General features: G+C 41.2%; 1 protein-coding gene across 4 annotated transcripts in view; it reads left to right on the forward strand.

Annotated features, from left to right (window-relative positions):
* GARRE1 (granule associated Rac and RHOG effector 1) overlaps positions 1-17,646 on the forward strand; it is an 83,206-nt gene that overhangs the window by 17,150 nt on the left and 48,410 nt on the right. For 2 of the 4 annotated variants that reach the window (XM_027044916.2, XM_053211277.1), the window contains exons 2-3: positions 518-571; positions 11,794-13,088. In XM_027044916.2, the coding sequence (XP_026900717.1) occupies positions 12,594-13,088 (495 nt within the window). In that variant the 5' untranslated portion in view covers positions 518-571; positions 11,794-12,593. The remainder of the gene's footprint in view (positions 1-517; positions 572-11,793; positions 13,089-17,646) is intronic. The other 2 variants (XM_027044918.2, XM_027044919.2) reach the window with 1 other exon arrangement.

A 17,646-nucleotide genomic window follows, 5' to 3' on the forward strand; every position in this document is an offset into this window, starting at 1 on the left:
GCCCTACTCATCACTGTTGTGTTGTGATTCCCTTGTCAATGTCTTTATGGTTACTTCATTAGGATTTGGGGCCAGTGGGAAGGTAAGTATGTGTGCCTATTTATTTAGCCCATCATTCTGAAGTGAAGCTACTTTGTGCCATACCGTTGCAGACAACAGGACTGCTTTTTACTCCCATTTTCTCTGCTGGCTAATGACTGAAATGGATTTATAATTATTCTCTGTATTCCCAAATCATAGCTATCACATTGTTGAAACATGTGATGCCTCCTGCCCTAGGATACGTAGATTTCTACTTAGTTCCGGGGTTGGGACCTTTCCAGGACCTTTGTCTGTACTTTTCTCCAGACGAACAGAGATAACAAGGCCTGCCTACTCTCACTTATTGTATGGGAATGACAATAACAAGTTCATCATTTAGTGTTCAGTATGTGCCAGGTGTCATTCTATGTGCTTTATGTGTATAAACTCATTTAACTTCATAACAGTAGTTACTGTTATTATCCCTATCTTACAGATGATGAAACTGAGGCACAGAGAGGTTAAAGAACTTGCCAAGGTCACATAGCTGGTAAGTGGCAGAGCCAGGATCCCACCCAGTTAGTCGGTCCCTAAGGTCACTCTTTTATCCACTGTACTCTCTATAAAGGGAAGCTTTTCAGATTTTCTCAGGCTGACCAAACCATTTTTGATATCAATTAGGAGTATAAGAAAACTCTTTTTATACTTTGTCTAGTTTCAAGCATGTTCTTTGTTATTGTTTGAAATAGAAATTGCTGATGACTTTGATTGCAGAAAGGAAGGTTTTAAATGACATAATCAGGTCTGGGTTCAATTTTAATCTATTGAGAATTTAGCAAACTACTGTGGTGTTGAAAAAACGTGACTTATCTACTAAAATGTCCTCCTCAGCTATGTGTTTGTAAATCTTGGGCATCATTAAAACTTATGAATAAAATACTTAAATCTTACAAGTCTTGGCTACAACTAACTACTGAGGTCTTTCACAATGTATATTGACTTCCACAATGCATATGAACAATGGATTCATAAGTGATTAATATTTTCCCAGTGAAAATTCTTTGTAAGAAAATACAGAAATGTCCTGAAATAGATTGAACATATTTTAGCCCTTCAGGCAGATAAATATGGGGTGAAAGCATTAGAAAAACATTAAGCGTTGAGAAGAATTTTATGTAAAAAATAACAAAAGGGATATATCCAGGTGCTTCTGTGCATGTCTGTGTGCATTTTATACTTTTTATTGTGGAAATGTTCAGTCATACACAACAGTAGAGCAAATGGTTGATGGATCTCAGATACCCATCACCCATCCAACAGTATTTTGTCAGGGGATGTTATCACTGCCATGAAGACAACTCCTTAAATGGATGTCACCACCTTTCCTGCTTCTTAGCTCTTGGCAAAATCCTGTTTGAAAACGATAGAACCTGAGTGTTATTTCAATTCCATCATATTTCCTTGAATTCAACACTGTCTAGTTTTATTATAGCAAAGATCAGCACAGGAACAAACAGATGTGTTAAGAATAAGTAAAAGCCAGTTTTCATCTTCTTAAGGGGCTTGTGTGTTCTCTCTGCCTGGGGAAGAACCCACCTGACTGTGGGACATAAGTGGTCTTGTTAGAAGGGATTATACACACAGGTTCTCACTGAGGCACGGGGAGTACGGAGGGCAGGTGGTTCTTCACCTAGGGCTCCAATTCCAAAACTGAAGGGAGACCTCAGTGTTTTGGATATGTGTTTGACTAGGAGTGTTTTTTCATCAGTTTCTCAAAAGAGTCTATGACCTTCCCCCCCCCCCCCCCCATCTTCCACTCCCCAACTCCACATACATATACACAACACAGAACCATGTCCCGGAGCAGCCCATGTGGGAATCACCTGGCATCTGGAAAGCATCTTTGAGGACTCTGTGTTACCAAACAGCCTCTCCTGTGTGGGATCAGAATTGCGTCCACCACCTAGTCAGAACTACACAACACCCAGTAAGGCTGGGTTGTCAGCCATGGCTGATGGTAATGCTTACCCAATATTCCATATGGGCCCCTACATTTCCCAGCCTCTCTTGTCATTACATTGGTACCATGTGACTAATTCTAGTCAAAGGGCCATGAGGGGAAGTGATGTGTGTTGCTTCCAGTGGGAAGTAGTGAAGAGTAGGTCTAGTTCCTTTTTTTGTGCTGAGATGACTGGAAAACACAAGTTCTGATCATGTCACGACAAGTTGAAGAAGGGCTGCCAGACCCATGCTGAACTTCATGTGAGCAAGAAATAAATCTGTCAGGTTAAGCCACTTGTTTCAGGATTTGTTGCTACAGCATAGCTTAATCTGTCTGCCAGTCGGAATAGTTCAGAACAGAACATTTACATATGTGTTCAGAGCTCTGAGAATTCACACACCCAAGTTTGATCCCGGCGCTCTATGGTCTAGTGCAGCTGTTCAGCATCCTGGGATTTTCCCCCTCATCTGTAAATTGAAGGGCTTAAATTAGATGATCTTTATGGACCCTTTCGGCACCGACGTTTCTAGATTCTGGTTAGCAGCATTTAAGTACAGCTTTCTAATGTATGAAAAGGAGACTAACGCTGGCACTAAAGGTGTTCCTAGGAAACTTGTTTTGGGGGCACCTGGGTGGCTCAGTCAGTTGAGCATCTGACTTTGGCTCAGGTCATGATCTCACAGTTTGTGAGTTCGAGCCCCACGTTGGGCTCTGTGCTGACAGCTCAGAGCCTGGAGCCCGCTTCAGATTCTGTGTCTCCTCCTCTCTCTGCCCCTCCTCTGCTCACGCTCTATGTGTGTGTGTCTCTCTCTCTCTCTGAAAAATAAACATTAAAAAATACAAAGAAATAAAAAATAAAAAAATAAAGGTGTCCCTGGGAAACTTGTTTTTTATTATGTACCTTTTGCTGTTAAATGAGAAGTTACGAAAGGAAAATGGCAATGAAAGATTTATTATTTAAATTCATTTTTTAAAAATTCACTTAAAAATAACAGCTTTATTGAGATATAGTTTATATACCATGTGTTTTAGTACATTCACGGTGGTACAACTATCACCACTGTCTAACTTCAGTACTTTGTCATACCCCAAAAAGAAACCCTGTACCCATTAGCAGTAACTCTCCATTCTACATATCTGCTTTCTGTCTCTGGATTTGCCTGTTCTGAACATTCCGTATGAGTGGGATCATATAACATGTGGCTTCTTGTGTCTCGCTTCTTTCACTTAGCAGTGTTTTCAAGGTTCATCCATTTTAGTTTGTATCAGTATTTCATTCCTTTACATGTATGTAATATATATACATCCAGTATTATATAGCTGTACCACATCTACTCATCAGTGGGCAGACATTTGGATTGTTTCTATTTTTTGGCTACTATGAGTAATGCTGCCATGAACATTTATGTACAGGTTTTTGTGTGAATATATAGTTTTCATTTCTCTTGGGTATGTGCATAGGAGTGGAATTACTGGGTCATGTGGTAACACTATATTTAACATTTTGAGGAACTGCCAAACTGTTTTTTCCAAAGTACTGTCCCATCTTACAATCCTACTAGCAATGTGTGAGTGCCCAATTTCCCCGCATCCTCACCAGCACTGGTTATTGCCTTTTTGTTTGAAGTAATTATTTTTGATGAAGCAGCTATGTGCAAACCAAACAATGAGGAGATTTTAATACATATTTTAGCTTGTTAAGTGATTCTTTTTCACTGTGAACTTAGCACTAAAATAAAAAGTTTATTTTTAATTTATTTTGGAGAGAGAGAGCAAGAGCGTGCGTGGACATGCACGTGCCATTGGGGGAGGGACAGAGAGAGAGGGAGACAGAAGATCTGAAGCAGACTCTGTGCTGACAGCAGAGTGCCCGATTCAGGACTCAAACTCATGAACCATGAGATCATGACCTTAACTGAAGTTGGACGCCCAACTGACTGAGCTACTCAGGCATCCCTTTTTAAAAAAAAACAAAAAAACAAAAGAACAGCAGTCTTTTTATTTGTATATATATATATTAAGTTTATTCATTTATTTTGAGAGAGAGAGAGAGAGAGAGAGAGAGAATCCCAAACAAGCTCCACACTGTCCGCACAGAGCCCAGTGCGGGGCTCAACCCCACAAACTGCGAGATCATTCATGATCTGAGCCAAAATCAAGAGTCAGACACCCAACCGACTGAACCACCCAGGCACCCCTAAAATAAAATGTTTAATGACTAATAACACAATCCCCCAACTTGTTTGGATTTTAGAAAAATTATTTTTATTTGAAAAAATAATACATTCCTTCTATCTGAAACCTAGCATAACACGGTATATTAATTATACTTAAAATTTTTAAATAATACATTCTTGAAGGGAAAAGGAGTAAATGATTCACCAGATGTAATTGTTCTCTTAAAGCATAAATTTGTCTATATAAACTGTACACTTCTAAATATCAGATGGATTGTACCTTATATAGGCTTGAATCTTTAAAAATCACAACGAGGGGCGTCTGGGTGGCTCAGTTGGTTAAGCGGCCGACTTCAGCTCAGGTCATGATCTCTCGGTCCGTGAGTTCAAGCCCCGCGTCGGGCTGACAGCTCAGAGCCTGGAGCCTGTTTCAGGTTCTGTGTCTCCCTCTCTCTGACCCTCCCCTGTTCATGCTCTGTCTCTCTCTGTCTCAAAAATAAATAAACGTTAAAAAAAAAATTAAAAAAAAAATCAATGAAATCCTGACAGGTTGCGCATAATGGAACTGTTGATATGTTACATTAAGTATATTCGGGGTTCAGTATTTAAAGAACAACCTCTGTGTATCTTTTAAGATGTTCATTAACTCTGTGATTATTTGTTTCAAAGGTTGATGTTTTGTATATTAAATTGTTGAGAAGAGGTATACCCCATTATGTTGAGAATATAGGTATTTCAGGTAGTATATTTGTAGTCTATCCTCACTATTCTCAAATTCTATATTTGTGGGTTGACTTAATGACTAAAATTTATTTGTAATACAAAATCAGAACTTGTGAAGCTATTATGGTCATTTTTGGACATATGCAGAGTAACAAAAAATTTTGAATTGCCCAGTGTGCACACCCCTGTGGCTGTCAAACAAGGTGATGCTCTGCCTTCTTATTTCAACTCTTAGATTGTAAGGTGTCTATTCCATAATCTATCCAATGCCATGGTTTTTGCATGTTTATGCTTTATGTTGGCAATTTCACTGTTTAAAAAGCCCCCAAGCATAGTACTAAAGAGCTGTCAAGTGTTCCTAAGCCTAAGAAAGCTATGATGTGCCATATAGATAAAATACATGTGTTAGATAAGCTTCATTAAGGCATGAGGTACAGTCCTGTTGGTTGTTAGTTCAATATTAATGAATCAACAATATATATTAAATAAGATGTTTAAAGAGAAACAAATAAAACAAGGTTGTGTATTGACTGATGAAAATGTTATGACCAGAGACTCATAGGAATTGAATTCTGTGTGCCTTCTAAGAGTATTGATTCAGTATTTGCAAATTACAGTTTGCGTGATGACCTTACATAATGTAACTACTATAAATGACAGGGTCAGCTGTACATGATGTGTTGCTTCTTTCTTGCTGCTTTCAAGATTCTCCTTGGCTTTAGGCAATTTGATTATTTTATCCTACTTGGAGTTTGTTGAGCTTCATGTAGATTCCTGTTTTTCATCGAATTTGAGAAGTTTTTGGCCGTTATTTCTTCAAATATGTGCCTGTCCCTCCACTCCTTGTAGGAATCCCATCATATGCCCAATGGTGTCTCACAGGTCTCTGAGGCTCCTCAGACTGGATGATTTTGATTTATGTTCAAGTGTGCTGACTCTACTCACTTAGTGTATTTTATGTTGAACCACTTAGTATATTTTTTATGTCAGTTATTATATCTTTAAACTCCAGAATTTCTGTTTGGTTCTATTTTTTTCAATACAGTTTTTATCTTTTATTGGTATTCTTTATTAGCTGAGACAGCACTATCGTACTTTCCTTTAGTTCTTTACATATGGTTTCTTTGGTTCTTTCAATGTATTTTTAAATAGCTGGTTTTAAGTCTTTGTCTAGTAAATCCAGTTTCCTCAGGAATTCTTTCTGTTGTTTGTTTTCCTGTGTATGGGTCAAACTTTCTTGTTTCTTTCATGTCTTGTAAGATTTACTTGAAAACTGACCATTTTAAGTGATAGAATATGGGAACTCTGGAAAGCTGATTTTCTCCCATCTCCAAGTGAGTTCCATGTCAGTTCAGATAGAGAAGTGGGATCTTTCAGGGAACTACCAGATAGGTCAAATAATTTTAATTTCTAGGTACCGGAATCTTTGTAGGACCTCTAGCCCAGTTTTGCTCCCTCTGGTGGCTGCCCGCCTTCTGGTTTTCACTGCAAATGCAGCTATTCGTTTTCAACTCTATCACAGAGTTAGAGAACAGGGAATGGAACTAGGTCAAGTTAAAATGCTATAGAACTCACTATTCATACTGAAATTCAGCTGTTTTTCTTGAATAGATGTTCTCCAGTTTTCTGGAAGCCTGTTAGTTTCCAGAGTTTGGAAAAAGTTGATTCTGACCATTTTGGCCAGTGTTCTTATTGTTTTTATGGAAAAGAGAAGTTTTAGAGGTCCTTACTGCAGAGTAAGTGGCAGCACTTTTGATATCATTCCCCTCCTCTTTCTTTACATGTTTTTATTTTCATGAATCTGTCGCTCTTTTCTTTTTTCTTTTATTTTTTTTTTTTAACTAGAGTGCACACAAGCAGGGTCTAGAGGGGCAGAGGGAGAGAGAGGAAGAGGGAGAGAGAATGAGAATCATTTTTTTTTTTTTAACGTTTTGTTTTATTTTTTGAGAGACAGAGTGCAGGCTAAGGAGGAGCAGAAAGAGAGGGAAACAGAATCCAAAGCAAGCTCCAGGCTCTGAGCTGACAGCACAGAGCCCTGTGTAGGGCTCAAACCCACAAACTAGAGATCATGACCTGATCCGAAGTCAGATGCTCAACCGACTGAGCCACCCAGGTGCCCCAAGAGAATGAGAATCGAGCCTGATGCGGGCCGCGATCCCATGACCCTGGGATCATGACCTGAGCTGAAATCAAGAGTGAGACCCTCAACCTACTGAGCCACCCAGACATCCCTGTTGCTCTCTTCTTAATAGTGAAATTGCAGTTTGGATTAGGTCTGAATCTTAGAGTTTGCCAAGGCTTTTAATCTAGAACTTTTTCTTACACTCCAAATTAATCATATAAGCATACACATTTCAGACTAGTGCAATGCACATATTCATGGCTCCACTGGTTTATTATAAAGAAGGAAGGAGATTTGACTGAGACCAGCCATTTGGTAATCTCTGTCTTACTGCCTCTCAGGTCCCACTCTTCCCTTCCCACCCTCAGTGTTTTTTCCCTACCCAAGTGTCCCTCCTTTCTATGCTAGTTAACTTTTTGTTTTCTTCTTTTAATTTTTTTTTTTTTTGAGAGAGAGAGAAAGAGAGCAAGCTTGAGTGGGGGAGGGGCAGAAGGAGAGAGAAGATAATCTTTTTTTTTTTTTTTTTCAACGTTTATTTTTGGGACAGAGAGAGACAGAGCATGAACGGGGGAGGGGCAGAGAGAGAGGGAGACACAGAATCGGAAACAGGCTCCAGGCTCTGAGCCATCAGCCCAGAGCCTGACGCGGGGCTCGAACTCAGGGACTGCGAGATCGTGACCTGGCTGAAGTCGGACGCTTAACCGACTGCGCCACCCAGGCGCCCCAGAGAGAAGATAATCTTAAGCGGGCTCCACACCCGGCTCAGAGCCCCATGCAGGGCTCAGTCTCACGACTGTGAGATCATCAAAACCGAGGCAGATGCTTAACCGACTGAGCTACCAGAGTGCCCCATCTTCCTTTAATTTTTTGCTGAACTTAGAAAAATGCACAAATTATAACAACAGTGCTTAGTTTTTTACCTCCAAATAAACACCCAGGTGATCACCACCCTGGTTAGTCAGTAACTACCCACAGTGCTGCAGATCTACTCAGGAACCAGTGGGTCATTTTTCAGATGTAGCCTATCAGACCTTTGTTCATCTATCCTAAATAGACATTTCTGGAAGCCAGTGGTATATATGTTTTCCTGTATCTCCTTTTTTATTGGTATATAATTCACATGCCATAAAATTTACCATTTTAAAGTGTGTGATTCAGTGGGTTTTATTGTATTAACAAAGTTATATGGTTATCACCACCATCTAGTTCCAGAACATCCTTATCACCCCAGGAAGAAACTCTGTATTAATTAGCAGTCATTTCCCATTCTCTATGTGTCTTTGATTCCTGGCAACCACTAACCTACTTTTATCTGTCTCTGTAGATTTGCTCTATCTGAATGTTTCATGTCAGTGGAATCTCTCATTGTGTGGTCTTCTGTGTCTGGCTTCTTTCACTTACCATATATTTTCAAGGTTCGTCCACATTGTAGCATTTATCAGTGCTTCATTCCTTTTTATGGCTGAATGATATGTATGGCTATACCACATCCTGTTTATTCATTTACCAGTTGATAGACATTTGGGTGGTTTCCACTTTTTGGCTCTTACAAATAATACTGCTGTGGACATTTGTGTATAAGTTTTTCGCTTATGATTTTATTTAGCTGTCATGTGTAAGTTTTTATATGAACTTGTATTTTCAGTTTTCATGGGTACGTAGTTAGGAGTGGAATTTTGGGTCATATGGCAATTCTAACATTTTGAGGAACTGCCAGACGGTTTGCATCCAGACTGATGTGGTTTGCATCATTTCAGATTCCTACCAACACTGTATGAGAGTTCTAGGTTCTCCACGTTGTTGCTCATACTTGTATTGTTTTGTTTGTTGCTCTTTTTTTTTTAAGTTTTTTTTAATGTTTATCTATTTCCATTGATTTATGTGTCTTTCCTCATGCCAGTACTCCACTGATTATTATAGCTTTATAGTAGTTTTTCAAATCAGGAAGTGTGAATCCTCCAATGTATTTTTTTCTTTTTTTTTTTTAACGTGTATTTATTTTTGAGAGAGAGAGCGCAAGTGCAAACGGGAGAGGGGCAGAGAGAGAGAGAGAGAAACAGAAACACGGAATCCGAAGCAGTATCCTTCCTGACTCTGAACTATCAGCACAGAGCCCAACACCGGGCTCAAATTCATGAACCGTGAGATCATGACCCGAGCCGAAGTCAGACGCTTAACCGACTGAGCCACCAGGCTCCTCAACAACATATTTTTTTCTAATACATGTTTTGGGCATCGTGGGTCCCTTCATTTCCATATGAATCTTAGGATCAGCTTGCTGGTTTCTATAAAAAAGGTGGTTTAGATTTTGATTTTGAATTTGTAGATGAATTTGGTGAGAAATAGTGTATCTTTAAGCATTATAAGTTTGATTCAAGTAAATTTTGGAAATACATAAAGTGAAAAAAGAGTATAACTATTTATGATGCTTTCTTTAAAATTAGGTAAGTATATGGGTCTTCTTGGCCTTTCAGGACCAACTAGCAGAGGAATGGGGGTGGACTGTCAGAGCCACAGGCACCCGTGTGTCACACAGAACAAAGAGTGCTCCTCAGAACTGCGCAAGACGCTCACTATAGCCAGCGCAAGGCGATGATTTTCTTTCATAGACCACATGGTTTCTGTGTAAACAGCATTCCTGTTGAGGACTTCTGTTGTACATCAGAATTTGTAAAGCTACATCAGTTATAATAGAGCACTTGGGTAGGGATAGATAGGATTTCCTTATTGTCATAAATTTGAAAAAAGAACATTTGGGAACATTTCTTACAAGTAGTTGTCTGATATGTTGTTTCTTAAAAAGCTTATGAGGGGCACCTGGGTGGCTTAGTCGGTTGAGCGTCCGACTTCGGCTCAGGTCATGATCTCACAGCTCGTGGGTTCGAGCCTCGCGTCGGGCTCTCTGCTGACAGATCAGAGCCTGGAGCCTGCTTCGGATTCTGTGTCTCTCTCTCCCTCTGACCCTCCCCTGTTCATGCTCTGTCTCTCTCTCTCTCAAAAATAAAGAAACATTAAAAAAAATTAATAAAATAATAAATAAAAAGCTTATGAGATTTTTTTGTAATGTTTATTTATTTCCGAGACAGAGAGAGACAGCATGAGTGGGGGAGGGGCAAAGAGAGAGGGAGACACAGAATCTGAAGCAGGCTCCAGGCTCTGAGCTGTCAGCACAGAGCCTGATGCGGGGCTCGAACTCACAAACCGTGAGATCATGACCCGAGCCGAAGTCGGTCGCTCAACTGACCGAGCCACCCAGGCGCCCCAGATTTTTTAAGAGCTAAGATTCTCTTGAACACAGAGCTGCAAATGGCAGCCAGTTTAGTTGTACTTACATGCTACCTGGCTTAGAGTTGCTACACCTTTAGAGTGTGTGTGTGTTTCTCTCCTCTCTTGCTCTTTTAGCCTCCGTACCTTCCTCCGTTCCTTGTGCAATTGTAAAGGCGTGGTGGTTGGCCAAGATGAGCAACAAAGTGTGACTTGTATTTTTTTATCAACAAAAAAGTAAAATGAAAAGAAAGGAAACCTACTTATCAATAAGTAGGCCAAACTATATTCAGAGATCATGTAGTTTGTAGTTTAACAGGGACTAAGTATAACATAACTCGGTAAAATAGACTTGGACTGTTGTTACATTTGGGAGAACAGATAGTTCAGGCAAATGTGAGCCCTGATGTTAGCTGTTTGAGAAGAGTCACACTACTTCACTGTTAAAGGACCAGAGGGGCGCTTGGGTGGCTCAGTTGGTTAAGCATCCGACTTCGGCTCAGGTCATGATCTCGCGGTCTGTGGGTACGAGTCTTGTGTCGGGCGGGCTCTGTGCTGACAGCTCAGAGCCCGGATCCTGCTTTGTATTCTGTGTCTCCCTCTCTCTCTGTCCCTCCCCAGCTTGTGCTCTGTGCTTTCAAAAATAAATAAACATTAAAGGTACCAGAAACTGTAACCAGAGAAGCCCAGATGTTGCTATTTACACCTGTGCAGAGCCGGGGTTTCTGCAGAAGGTGCCCCAGGGTATGAGAACCAGCACACACCCGCCAGGCTTCCCTTTGAACATCCAGAGGGGAACCTAGGTGGGGACGAGGGGAATCCTGTCGGCAGACCTCCTGTCAGCCACTCGCCACACCAGGCTCTGTCTGTGCACTGCGCTTCCGCCCAGCTGGAGTATCCTGAATGCCCTCTGTGCCGTCCTGTTTCAGGGCCTTTGCTCTGGTGGTCCTTTGAGCTGGGGAACCCCACCCATCCCTTTGCATTTGTGAAAACCTATCCTTCGGTCAGGGGCTACCTCACGGGAACATTTTCTTTGTAGCAACCTTCTGATATCTCTCTGTTTTTGCTCCTCACTCTCTTTTCCAGTCCCCCTTAAGGTCTTAAGACTGCTGTAGTTGTTGACCATCCTCACCGTGGTCTGGATACTCTCCTGATCCCCTTGCGAATTTATGAGCTCTTTGGGGAGGAATCAAGGGTTATGCCGAATACCATCACAAATCCAGGCCCTGTTAGCCTCAGCTTTGAAGTGGTTGGTGTGGAATCAAACCTTCCTGGTTGCACTATTTTTGTACAACTTGAAGAATTTTCTAATAGTCACCATGTCATAGTTCAACTCTAGCTCCCCTACCTGCTTTTGTAAGGTTGTCTGTGATTTCTTGCTTATAGCCCGCCTTTGTGGATTTTAGCATTTCAGGAGTTAATGTTTCAGAATTCCTCATTGTCCTGTAACTTTCCTAACTTTATCTTATTTTTCCCCCTCACAGGAAATGACTTAGAGGCCTTACAAATACATCGGCGCATTCTTGCTTCAGACTTTACAATTGAGGGCCAGCCCAGTCTGGAAGCACCTCTTATTACTGTTACAAGGAAACTGCTACCTCAGCAAACAAAAAGAAAGGAGGAGACTTATAATAACAAATGCCATTTTTTAAAAAAACACTTGTTTTCAGAAAACATCAAAGGAAATTTGGAAATGTTTCGCATTGAGAAGAAGCTTTGCAGGTGAATGGATTTGGCAGGCAGGCTCTGTCAACATTCTGCAGAGGTTTGATCTTCCTTCTTCAGGACCTAGTGTGAAGTAACTGGACTGCTTTTTAAATTGCTGTTGATCAGCTTGTGGGTTTGGGGGTTCTAACTTTTCTGGTATATTGAAGATACATTATATTACATTATATTACATTTTTTAAAAGTTAAGTTATTTTTCTGCCATTGTAAATACAAGTACCAAAATATTCTTGCAAAGCAATTATAAGTAAGCATTTTTCTCGGCAAGCATATCTTTTTATTAAGAGAGTGGAATGCTAACAGTTCCTATACAGCATTTTGGACACATGTTTATTTTTGGTCAGGGGTCCTGCCTACACTGAAAATATTAATTACATAAACCTGTCGTTCTTGCATCTACTTTGGGTCACATGGTCACCTGCCTCATGGAAATGCCTTTTTTAAAACTTAGATTTGCAGAACTCCACTATTTTTATACCTAGCTACAGTTCTGGGGGGAAAGAAAATAGAATCAGGACCCTGACCCGCTCACGGTCACTGGGACAGCCACCCCTCCCGCATGTATTGCTGCAGCGCCCAGGACAGTAAAATGGACTACAAGCGGCGCTTCCTGCTTGGCGGGTCCAAGCAGAAGGTGCAGCAGCACCAGCAGTACCCGATGCCTGAGCTGGGCCGAGCACTGAGTGCTCCCCTGGCGTCGACGGCCACCACCACCCCACTGGGCAGCCTGACCGCTGCGGGCAGCTGCCACCACGCCATGCCCCACTCCACTCCCATCGCCGACATCCAGCAGGGCATCTCCAAGTACCTGGATGCCCTCAACGTCTTCTGCCGTGCCAGTACTTTCCTCACGGATCTCTTCAGCACTGTGTTTAGGAACTCTCACTACTCCAAGGCAGCCATGCAGCTTAAAGATGTGCAGGAGCATGTCATGGAAGCAGCCAGTCGGCTGACTTCAGCCATAAAGCCCGAGATCGCCAAGATGCTGATGGAACTTAGTGCTGGGGCCGCAAACTTTACAGATCAGAAGGAATTCAGCCTCCAGGACATTGAGGTAGAGTATCTTCTGTGTCATACTTGGGTAGGAAAATGTATTCCAGAGGGAAGTGAGAATGCGGTTTTCATTTTTTTCCCAAATCACGGCAGTGATGATCATCTTCTTTCTGTTGATACCCTGTCCTTGTAAAACACTTTGTGCAATACCAGGTTCTAAATTGCTTTCATTTCAAATTAAGTAGGTTAAAAGACTGTTAAACAAATCAGCCTGTATTTTATGTTCTTTCAATTTTGAAGTTGAAACTTTAGTTCTGAATAGCATACTGTTAAAAGTACATAGTGGAGACTGAGAATTCTAAATATGAGCATGAACTTTGTGAATTGTCATTATATGGAACCATTGGTTTAATGTAGAAAGTTCACACATGTTTACGGGATAAATTATTTTTCCAGTTCTAAATTAATTGATTAATATATTTCTTAGGGTCTTTGTTAATCGAAATGAAGTATTCTCCCTCTTTCAGGGCTCTAGATTAGAACGTAAGATTAGAATACAAATTTCATTCAGAATAAAGATCTATTTCCTTCATTTAGGAGATCATTTATTAAACTGATCTGCTGCTAGATTAGTGTCACTAGTGTCACTGCTAGATTTTAAAAATCATTGTTAGCTGCTCAGAGAGTTCTTCTGAGTTTGATTTCTCACGTCCTTGTGCATTTTAACCACGTGTAAGGGGTTAGGTTCCTGAATGCTAGAACAGAGAATGCCCCTTTCCATCTTGGGGCTGAATTTGATTTTAGGAAATCACGTCTTCTGAGCCAACTCTGGTGGTTAGGGTGGCTAAACAAGTTAATTTATACTGCTCTGAATTTAGGGGGTATAAAAAAGGTAAGCTATTAAATAATGTGACTAATTTGTATTGTTTAAAAGTGATTTTGAAGGTGTTTCCAAGAGAATTTAGAACTATATTTGAAAAGAGTATTATTGGTGTAAATTAGGGATCATCAGACTTTCTGTACCAAGCAAATAGTAAATTAAGTTTATTTCAGAGAGAGAGAGTGCATGCACAAGCAGGGGAGGGGCAGAGAGAGGGGGAAAGAGAGAATCCCAAGCAGGTTCTGCACTGTCAACACAGAGCCCAATGCCGGGCTCAGTTTCATGAACCACGAGATCATTACCTGAGCCGAAGTCGAGAGTCGGACACTTAACTGACTGAGCCACCCAGATGTTCCCTTCTGCTTTTTTAATAACCTTTATGAATGTAAAAACCTGTCTTACCTTCTGGATCTGTCTGTTGAACTGGATTTGGCCTGTGGGCTGTAGTTTACTGAACCTGCTGGTCATTTTCTTTTGAGTCTGTCCAAGTATATTTTAAATTTCTGATTATTTCTATGATCACATTTTATATTCAGGGAAATTACCATCTTGAAGTGTTTTTAAAATGGCTTATGATAGTTTCAAGTATTTTTTGAGTTACATGTGTAAAATATACATAAAGCATTTTTTTTTAATATACTTTTTGGGGCACCTGGGTAGTTCAGTTGGTTAAGCTGCCGACTCTTGGTTTCGGTTTAGGTCATGATCTCAGGGTTGTGAGATCGAGTCCATGTCAGGCTCTGCACTGACAGTGTAGAGCCTGCTTGGGATTTTCTCTCTCCCTCCCTCTCTGCCCCTTTCCACACTCCCACTGTCTCTCTTTCAAAATAAATAAATAAACTTAAAAAAAATGTACTTCTCAAAAGAAATTCAAAAGGTGAAATGTAAAACTGCTGCTTTACTCTCCCATCCCATTCTGTTTCCCAGAAGTGGCCACCGTTAGCTGGCCAGCGTGTGCCGTTCCAGACTGCTGTCTGGGTACATATGTGCACATGCACAAATGTACAGCTTTGGCCTTTGTTTGTTTTACAGAAAGGACCATGTTGTTCAGCCACCAGTGTGCCTGGTCGCTGCTTTGCAGAGATGTGGCAAGAGAGCAGTTAGGGACTCTGCCCTCTCAGAAAGGGTTATACAGTATTAGACTCAGCCTGTCACAGCTCTCATCCTGTAATGACATAAACACTTAGTTTTTAGACTTTCAGACAAGAGTGGTTTGAAAAATAAGGCCAAAGGCTTTTATTTTAACTTGAACGTCTTTGAGCTCTTTTTCAGCCCATGCCTCCAGGTGCTAGACGAGACAGAGTTAGTCATGGCCCTTTTGCCCTCCAACCCTTGCCTGGCCAGTGCCCTTGTTCCCCAGGTCAAGACAACTAGAGCAGGAGGAACCAGCCCTGAGGACTGGGGGTTTAGGAAGCTACTGGGCTGAAGTTGCACTTACCTTGGCCCTTCTGCTTTCTTGGGACCGTCATGGACCACTTGAGCTGAGAAGGAGAAATATTTCTTTTTTAAAAACTTTTTTTAAATTTTATTCATTTTTGAGAGACAGAGCATGAGTGGGGAAGGGGCAGAGAGAGAGGGAGACACAGAATCTGAAGCAGGCTCCAGGCGCTGAGCTGTTAGCACAGAGCCTGACACGCGGCTCGAACTCACGAACTACAGGATCATGACCTGAGCCGAAGTCAGACGCTCAATCGACTGAGCCACGCAGACGCCCCAGGAGAAATACTTCTAATTGTTGTGGTTTGGGATTTTGACTTGGCTTCCCCACTGAAATGTGATTAGGACAGCTGGAATATTACCATGTTTTTGTACATAATAGGCTAAACAGGCTTTGGAGGCTAGACTGGAAACTAAGTGCTGTTGATGGGTTTTAGAATCTATGGGTGTATTCTAAGTTTCAAACAGCTGACTTATAAGTAAATTCTAAAGTGTGATTGCCAAGTTTAGGCCCGCAGACTTAACATTTTGCTTTTTCCACAGAGCAGTATTTGTTGTTTCTGGAACTTAGGTACTGCCATGGGCCAATAAGGGTCTTACCCTCAGAATACTCACCAATTCACATGGAATGGCTAGGCATTTGGGTTTTTTCCTGTTGGTCTTTTTAGGGTTTTATCGGCAAGGCCTTGAGAGACTCTTTAACATTCATCCCTGGGGCCTCACAATGCTGAACTTGACTGGCTAGGTAGGACTTCTCTGCTGAGGAGCTTAGCCGAGGACTGTGACTGAGGACAGCCCTGAATTCAGTGTTCAAATGCATCACCGTTTTACTTTTTATTTTATTATTTTTTTCTTTTAATTTTTTTTTTTTTAATTTACATCCAAATTAGTTAACATATAGTGCAACAGTGATTTTGGGAGTAGATTCCTTAGTGCCCCTCACCCATTTAGCCCATCCCCCCTCCCCCAACCCCTCCAGTAACTCTCAGTTTGTTCTCCATATTTATGAGTCTCTTATGTTTTGTCCCCCTCCCTGTTTTTATATTATTTTTGATTCCCTTCCCTTATGTTCATCTGTTTTGTCTCTTAAAGTCCTCATATGAGTGAAGTCATATGATTTTTGTCTTTCTCTGACTAATTTCACTTAGCATAATACCCTCCAGTTCCATCCACGTAGTTGCAAATGGCAAGATTTCATTCTTTTGAATTGCTGGGTAATACTCCATTGTATATATATACCACATCTTCTTTATCCATTCATCCATTGATGGACATTTGGACTCCTTTCATACTTTGGCTATTGTTGATAGTGCTGCTATAAACATGGGGGTGCACGTGTCCCTTTGAAACAGCACACCTGTACCCCGTGGATAAATGCCTAGTAGTGCAATTGCTGGGTCTTTGGATAGTTCTATTTTTAGTTTTTTGAGAAACCTCCATACTGTTTTCCAGAGTTGCTGCACCAGCTTGCATTCCCGTCACCATTTTAAAGCTAAGTCAAAGTACTGATCCCACTGTCCCACCCTAGAGGGGGGCCAGTGTTCTGTTCCCTTACTCACAGCCAGGTCTGGGATGTGCTCCTTGATCTCGGTGCCTGGCTAGGAACTGCGGCTGCTCACTCTGTGCTCTGGGACAGACCTGGTGTGCAGGAGTCCTGTCCTGTCTGGACTTGTCAGTGACTTTGCCCCTTACCCTCCCAATCTCATGGTTATAATCTCACTGGTAGAGAAATGAGTTGTAACTGTAGTGTTTCACTAGTTAACAAGCGCTAGGATCATGGTTATGAGGCATGGGGTCAGAAGATCTGGGTTTAGAAAATGACTCTGCTTCTGTCTGTATAGTCTTGAGCAAATCTTCTAAACTCTCTAAGCCTCACTTTGCCCATCTATAAACTGGAATTATAAAATGGAATTATCAGGGCACCTGGCTGGCTCAGTCGATAGTGTGTGTGACTCTTGGTCTTGGGGCTGTGGGTTCGAGCCTCACGCTGGGAGTAGAGGTTACTTAAAAAAAAATCTTTAAAAAATAAAATAAAATGGAATTACCACCCACCTTCCAGAGTTCTGGTGAAGATCAGAGGTGATTAGTGTTTCTGAAACACTTTACCCAGTTGTCATCATTTATTATTATTGCTTCCAACATGGCTTGAATGGTGCTAATAGCCCTTCTCTGAAGTGCAGAACACAACCATGTACCAAACCAACATCAGAGAGAAATGTTCGGCAAGTATTTTTCTAACTGGAATCCTTTTAAGGGGAAAAAACTGCCACTCCTAAAACCGTTGCTCTGTTAATTTCTTTCC

This window comes from Acinonyx jubatus, chromosome E2 (assembly GCF_027475565.1).
Source record: "Acinonyx jubatus isolate Ajub_Pintada_27869175 chromosome E2, VMU_Ajub_asm_v1.0, whole genome shotgun sequence".
Lineage (NCBI taxonomy): Eukaryota > Metazoa > Chordata > Mammalia > Carnivora > Felidae > Acinonyx > Acinonyx jubatus.